This window comes from Dromaius novaehollandiae, chromosome 4, assembly GCF_036370855.1.
Source record: "Dromaius novaehollandiae isolate bDroNov1 chromosome 4, bDroNov1.hap1, whole genome shotgun sequence".
NCBI lineage: Eukaryota > Metazoa > Chordata > Aves > Casuariiformes > Dromaiidae > Dromaius > Dromaius novaehollandiae.
The window spans coordinates 49,064,415-49,072,185 of NC_088101.1; the positions used below are offsets into that span (position 1 = coordinate 49,064,415).

A 7,771-nucleotide genomic window follows, 5' to 3' on the forward strand; every position below is an offset into this window, starting at 1 on the left:
CACATTAAGAACTTTATTTAATTCTACTGTGTGTGAAGTATTTCCATGGCACAGGCTACTTCCAAAAGTAGCTTATGGTCTTCAGAATTCCCTGTCAGTGGAATTTAAAACCTTTGCATCACTGAGTGCAGCCTAATAATAGTCAGCTTTCTGTACCATCCCAAGTTATTGTACATCTTAGGTCTATGATCTGCTTAAATCTCTCTTCAGCAGTGCAAGAGTCTGATCTGCTAACTAAGGAGGTTTCCTTAATGTTTGACCCTGACTGCACATATGTTAAACAGAGTAACAAGTTCACAAAAGCATTAGCAATGGAAATGGACGTTAGTCATATTTTAGATGCTGAAACTCCTCTTCCAGTGTTGTTCTCTGGTCTAGATGACTTTCTTAATGCAGATTACATGCACATATTTTCTTCAAACTCTCTCTTTCAGAGAGTTCGATCTTATTATGCTATATGCAAAATTTAGTAGTTCTGTGCATCTTATTCTAGTGTTCAAACAATTATATTTCTTTAGCAAAATCTTTGTTTCCTAGTGTAATCTTCCTGATGTGGAAGAATGTATGCAACTGGCAGAGACAACTCAAGCAGATGGAGATGTATTTGAAACTATAAAGTACTATCTGTTAAGTACAGAACCAGAAAAGGCTCTCCCTATTGGCATACAGTATGTCAAAGGTAGGTACCTGGATGAAGAAACTTACCTATGCATAAGTCATTTGTATAGCTTGCCTCTTCAGATATTTCTTTTGTTTCTGTTTTTCAACAGAACAACTTCGTGGCTCAGATTGGACTTTAGATTCAGTCTGTCCATATCTTGATCTCCTAAGTTACATACGCACTGAACGATTAGTGTTGCATAAATGTAGCGAGTGAGTATTTTTTCCATACTTATAAAAGTGGGAGTTTCATCAAAAGAAACTTAGGGAATCAAAAAACACAAGTGCTTGTTGTTAATAGCAGCTCTTTTGACCAAAAGAAGGATACAAACTAATTGCAGCAAGCAGCCTAACTCCCAGTCTGGAGAATAGGATGTGGAATTTTCCTACATGTTCAAAGTTTAGTAAGAAGAAAAAAAATACTTTATTGCTGCTTTCTCTGTGTAGTATTTACAGTGGGTGAAGAAATTGTGCTCCTAGTTGAAGAAGCTCGCTTTGATCAGCTCTGGTTTCAGCTGCCTGAAGAAAAAGAGCAGTGGTGCCACACAATTTTTTTTTTTTTTTTTTTTATGTCAAAGTGTTAAGGAAATTAGAGCTGTTGTTCTCAGATTTAACTCTAAAATAGTTGGATTGCTGTGTCTTACCTGTAGCATGGGCAGTCAGCCTATGCTTGTGGCTGTACAGGTGTGCGTGTGAAGAACTTAAAGAAGCAAAAAGCTTAGCTCGTATGGCCTTTGGGGAAATTGAAGAAACTGAAGACCACACTAACGTGTGGGACAATTGCATTTGCATCTAAAGTTTTATCACATTAAAAGGGTCTGAGTGCCTTTTTTTAATTCTACGTGGTTGTCTATGCACTCAAAAAACATGCTTTGTGCTTGCTATTTAAAATAAAACTTAATAATCGAGGTCAACATAAAGCAGGTGAAATTTGTCTTAACAATTATATCACACAGAAAGTATGCATAATCAGCCAACATATATTCCCCACAAAAGATATGCAGATAAACTACTATTTAAAATTATATATTAGAATATTAGTTTGTTCAAGGTTTTTGTAAATGCTTGAAATGCTTATTGTTCATGGTTAACGCTCTACCATTTATAGATTTCGGAATGAGTTGCTGATTTTGTGTGGTTACGTTGGTGCTTTGCTTGCTATCAGAAGACAGTACAATAGCATTGTGCCTGCACTTTATGAATACACAAGGTAATATAATTATTGTGTTGTCAGTAACACTTAGAAATCTCAGTCCCTATTATGGTGTATGCCATACATAATCCCCACTCCCTGAATTTCTATATCTGAGGTTCCAGTTCTGTTGTAAAGTTGAGTGTACACGGGTGTACCCATGCCTTTATGTACAACTTTCTTTACGCATCATATGAGTAGAAGACTCTGGTGTAGTGCAGCAAGTTGCAAAACCGGTATTTCAGTCAAACTCAGTCTTGTAGAAAAGCAAATTTTTTAAAGTAGATGAGTATTCAGCATTTCCTCCATGCATGACTGTATGTTCAGAGTTGTAGTTTTCATTTTGTATCCATGTGTAACCCATTTGCCAAGACTTGCTCAGTAGTGACAAGGATGTGGCTGAGATTTAAGGAGTCATGACTGAGCGCTCACCTGAATTCATCCAAGAAACTTGGGTTGACCTTCTGATGCTTAGTGAGCTAATATTCCCTATTTGTAGGCATGAATCAGTTGGCATTCATCTGTTTATGAAACAGCATCTTCTTTAAAGGAGAAAGATTAAGACAGTAACACATAAATAGGCTTACATACAACAGCTTAGTATTCCTTCTCAAAGTATAACCACAATTACTTAGTCTTCCTCTCCAATTTGGTAAGGCTGACTGATTCCCATCTCTTGCAGTAATCTCTGCCTCACAAGCTGGGATTGTCAGATTTTATGGTCTTGTCACCTATCCTGCAAGGCGACAAGGCCAGGTCCAAAACATAACTGATTTCAAGATGCAAGCTGCTTTGGCATTGCTCCAGCTGTTACAGCTCCCTTAGCTGTTCTAACTGAACCCTTGCAGCTTTGCTAACAACTTCTGCTAATTTAGCTCTTCAACAAGAATAAATGCCATGTATCTGTTATACTTGGTCATTTAACACCTTTCTAGAATTGTAAGCTTTCTTACAGTTCCTGGTATTTTAAGAGAATGGCCTCCCAAGGATAATGAAACAACATAAGTAAACTTAATATGCTTTAGGTCTGTGTTTGCCCCTTTTCTTCAATTTCTCTCCATCAGATGTCAACACAGTACTCCTTTCCTCTTAGCCACCCTCTTCCCTGAAGCTTGGGGAGGGGATAGGGATAGGGAAAGGGAAAGGGGGCTGTTTTTCTTTCTTTTCTGAATCACCAGGGCACATATGGAAAAGAATGAGATAAAACACACACTTTTACAGAAGGACTGTTCTGATTTGGAAACTGGTAACAAGCAATCTTTCAGACTCAGTTTGTGATAATTTGGCTGTCAAGCTTTAAGTTTTCCTGGGATTTAGAGAACTGTAGGACAATACTGCTCTAAAATTTTTCTCGACTCACACCATTTTCAGGATTCATAGGGGTTTTTTTTGATTGCAGTCTGCTTAAACTGGACACTTGCATGCTTAACATGGACACTTTCTTTAAGGCATCCTAACTGAAACAGAAGTCAAGTGAAAACTGTCCCTTGTATTATATTTTGATAAATAAAAAATATCTATTGGAACCTTTTTGAAATTGTTTTCCACAAGTAATCAGATGAAACAAGACTGTCCCAGAGTATGTACTGAACCATGTCATTCTAACTGCATTTTTTTCTGTATCGGTTATATATAGAAAGATTGAGTCTTTAATTTTACTAAAATTGTCATTATTAAGAAATAAAAACATATACAGCATTAAAATATAGATAGGCTTTAAAGAAAAAATAGAGATAAAGACAAGCTTAAATGAAAAGGTATACTTTTATATCTCAAAACTTAATATTTCCACAGTTTAATGTTAGTATTTACCAAGAAAGATCAGATGTTAAACTGTTCATATTCAATCAAAAGTAGTTTTATATTACTATTGTCTGTTTTTCTTTTAAGAAAATATTTATTGTTAGAAAGAGTTTGGACTTTAATTATTTTCACTCCTTTTCAGCCAGCTTTTAAAAAGACGGGAAGTATCTGTACCTTTGAAAATTGAACAGCTCTCTGAGGAGTTAGATGCATGGAGAGCTTGTACTCAATTAGCCAAGTAAGTGCAAAATATAAAATTATGAGTGAGATTACCAGCATTTAAATGTTCTAGTTGTCAATACAAAATTTATTTCCTTTATAAAATCTGAATATGAATGTAAAAAATGAGGTCTCTGTGGGTCTAATTTCTAATGCAAATTAAAATGTATAGTTCAAAACGAAATGTCTCTTGTTCACAGGACTACTGATGAATTGCCAGGCACGCCGCCTTCTGATTCACAGAGAACAGTGTATTCAATACTGTCGTCACGAATACAAGAAGAGCCTCTGAAAGGAATGGTTGGGCCAGACTATGTCACTGGGTCAAATCTTCCTAGTCATTCAGACGTTCACATCTCTTGCTTGACAGGGCTAAGGATACAGGTACGGCCAGATGTAAGGTTACCTTAAATCTAAGGTTTGTCCATCAGTATCTAAGGTTCATGAGGAAGCATGTCTTCCTTCTTGTCACAGTAACAGAAGAGGACAAGTGCAGAGATCTGCTGTGTAAGAAGGGCCATATAAAGAATTGTCCAATCAAATAATTGTCCGGCTGCCCAATCCAAAACTTTAATTTCCATGGGAAGGATAGATTTCTTCTACCAAATGTTCTGTCTGTTTAAAATGCGTGCAACTCGTCGCCTATTACCTCATGGCAGCTTAAATGAAAACAGGAAATGTTTTATTTTCAGTCACGTACTGCCATTATTCTGTTGTTAGTGTTTACTGCTATGGAAACACATGCTATAAAACTTACACTTGATTAATTAAAGCCAGATATTAGAAGGCTAAATATTCAGATATATTCAGAAATTCATCACCTGAATATACTGAATGTACACTAATCCTAATAACATATAACAAAGGGGTGTTATATCCATAAAGAAAAAATTCACAGGGCCTGAAAATGCTACTCTAGCACTCCCTTCTCCGGATAGTGCCTCCATGTGGCACTGTTTTTTATGTAGCTGAGTCTGTTTCCTCTACCCAGTTCAAGATGCTAGCCCAAAGAATAAATAACAAGGTTGTTCTGGGATTAAATAGGATAGTTTTGCATCAGAATCTGGAGATACAAAATGCCAGCAAGATCTTTGATGAAAACAAGATTCATAGCTGAGCCCTCTAAAGTCCAAAAAGCTTGTTGTGAACACTTTAAACCAGTGGCTTAAAGGAAAATACTCCAACATTGCTAACAGACAGTGGAAGTTGCCACTGTTAGAATCCATTTGACAAGAACAGCAAATACAGTATCACCAGCTTATCTACAAAATTCTTCTGTCTGGATTGAGTGAATGTTAGGGGTCATTGTCAGCTCACAAAATATTTAGTTAATAGTAATATATAGTATCCCAATTACTTGGTTTTACAAGTTTTCATTGGCAAACTCAGAGTATGGCTCTGTAAGAAGGCACTTACAAACTAAATTGCAGTTTTGAGCTAGAATTTTGCCAAATCAAGGAATTAGCAAATAGCTCTATCTTATTAAATAGATTTAGTACTTTGTCTTTCATGCTTTTTATAGTGAGCATCTGAAATGCTGAACATAATCAGCCTAATGATTACACTTTTCTAAATTAAGTATCTTTAAAGCTTTAATTTGTCTGGGTACTATTTTTGCATGAATGCAGATCATAAACACAAATATGGTTTTCATGTCCTTCTCGGATAAAACTGAGATAAAACTTTTTTGTAGTAGTCTTTACACAGTATATGTGTACTTTCTTTTTTTCTTCCCTCCCTAAACATTTTCACTGTACAGGGTCCAGTGTTCTTCCTTGAAGATGGAAAATCTGCTATTTCACTGAACGATGCTTTGATGTGGGCCAAAGTGAATCCTTTCTCACCGTTAGGAACAGGAATACGACTTAACCCATTCTGATGAGATGTTTTCCTCCCTACTTTGTAGTGCTTAAAGTAATACTCTGTGGGTTAATACTGATTTCACCTTGATGGTCAAAGGACATAGAGATAGTTGATTCCTCCTGAAGGACAATTACTTGGACTTTGCAAATTGTAAAAAGAGAACAAGAAAAATTTTTTTATATATATGTATTTGTTGATAATCCAAAGAAAAAGTTATTTGAGAATCCAAAGAAAAAAGAAGTCCTAACTTAACTGACAGCCATGTCTTTTTTTTAATGCAAATACTGTTGTTAGCCAATGCAGATATATTTCAGTTAATTTTGTGTAAACAGATGCCTTGTAAAGCAAGTAGGCAAATATCTGCACATAATACTGGTGTAACTGAAACTGTGAATTTCATAAATACACTTTTAAATACATAAATATAGAATGACTTATGAGTAGCCACTGCAACCTATTTTTAGAATCATCAGAATCCTGCAGCTGAGTTTCATACATTGTGTCCCCTTTTTATTTTTAATGTATTGTTTGACAGGATTCTATAACAAAAGTAAAATTTAAGAAGTACTCTATATGATTTTTTTCATCCATTAAATGTTATGTTTTCACAACAGTACAAAGATGTTTACTAATGGCTTGTTTAGGTATATTTGAGTATCTAGATTATAATATTCTATTTTCTGATAAGTTCATGTTTGTCAACTCTCTCCCTACTGGAGTTACTCTTCCTCACTGGAAGCTAAAATGTATTTATAAACTTTTTTTTTAAAACAAATGATTTGTAAAGAACAAACAGCAAATGTATTGAAATTATTTAAATACATTATGTACATTTAAAATATTTGTTTTCTTTTTATATTTTGTATTAGTTATAAATATGCATATAGTATGAAGGACCAGACACAAACATTTGGGCATATATTTTTATTTACTAATGCTGTGCTAAAATGGGAAGAAAATTATGGCAATAGACTACAAGAATATTTAAATTTTACAACTGTGTATAGTATGATATTTAATCATAAAGCAAATCTTACAGTCAGAATTACTTATCTGTCCAAAATGTCCCTTGGCTATATTTGTTAGAGCAATTGATGGCACATGAGCAGAAATTTACATGACCTGTTGTTATGTTTTCTGCTGCTGTTGCTTTAAAATAAATGTTAAAATCCCAATAGTTATATAAAAATTGCAATTAAAAAATGACAGAACTACTTCTAAAGAAACTCTTACAAAACTGGAAATAATAAATACTCTTTTGATAGATGTAACATAATCCTCAACAGATGGGTAAACAAATGCCCTCATTTAACCAACAGAAATACAGAAACAACCAAGTAGTCTGCTTAAGTCAGAAAGCTTGAAAGAAATTAAACTCAAGAATTCTTATCTTTTTTTTTCCCTTTGTCTTTAGAAAGTTAAAATTTCATTTTGTCAATGTTCTAGAGTATTACTATTGGATTTCTGGTGTAAGACTATGTTGGAAAAAAAATCTCAGCTGTTTTATAATCTATACAGAAACATTTTTGTACATACTTTAGTGTTGCAGCAGAATGTTTTATTTTTTGCAGGTATTGTTTGGAAAATGTTTTCCTTTGTTTAATCGTGTGGAACCCAGGGAATGAGAGTTGCATTTCAGAAATAAAAATTGAGTTTGCAAAGGAATTTTCCAGCAGTCAGTATCTGATGGGTTTCTTTTGTCAAGTGAAAGATCAGTTATCTTTTAGCACATGAATCCTATGTCCTTGTATGTAATAGTTGTAAATACAAAATTGGTGAGCAAAGGTAAGAACTGAACATGCAGCCCCCTTTTTGATTATTAGGGTATGAAGAATTGACGCAACTGCCACTCTGCTATACTTCGAATATTTTTTGGCGTCCTAAGGATTTTTACTGATATTTCACTATCTGAACATCTTACAATATGTAGTATAACTGCATCAATTTGTGGACTTGTGCCTTATGGAATCTGAGAGAAATCTACTCCCTCTTTAGAGTGAGGATTTTTTTTTTTCCTTGTCGAAATAAGAAGAG

The 7,771-nt window shown here is 34.6% G+C and overlaps 1 protein-coding gene across 1 annotated transcript in view; it reads left to right on the forward strand.

Moving 5' to 3' along the window:
- The window catches only part of WDR17 (WD repeat domain 17), a 63,748-nt gene extending 56,036 nt beyond the window's left edge, over positions 1 to 7,712 (forward strand). Inside the window, exons 24-29 of the mRNA XM_064510985.1 lie at positions 538 to 679; positions 771 to 873; positions 1,769 to 1,870; positions 3,798 to 3,893; positions 4,075 to 4,258; positions 5,634 to 7,712. Coding sequence (XP_064367055.1) covers positions 538 to 679; positions 771 to 873; positions 1,769 to 1,870; positions 3,798 to 3,893; positions 4,075 to 4,258; positions 5,634 to 5,753 — 747 coding nt within the window. The 3' untranslated portion in view covers positions 5,754 to 7,712. The remainder of the gene's footprint in view (positions 1 to 537; positions 680 to 770; positions 874 to 1,768; positions 1,871 to 3,797; positions 3,894 to 4,074; positions 4,259 to 5,633) is intronic.
- The last annotated feature ends 59 nt before the right edge of the window (positions 7,713 to 7,771 follow it).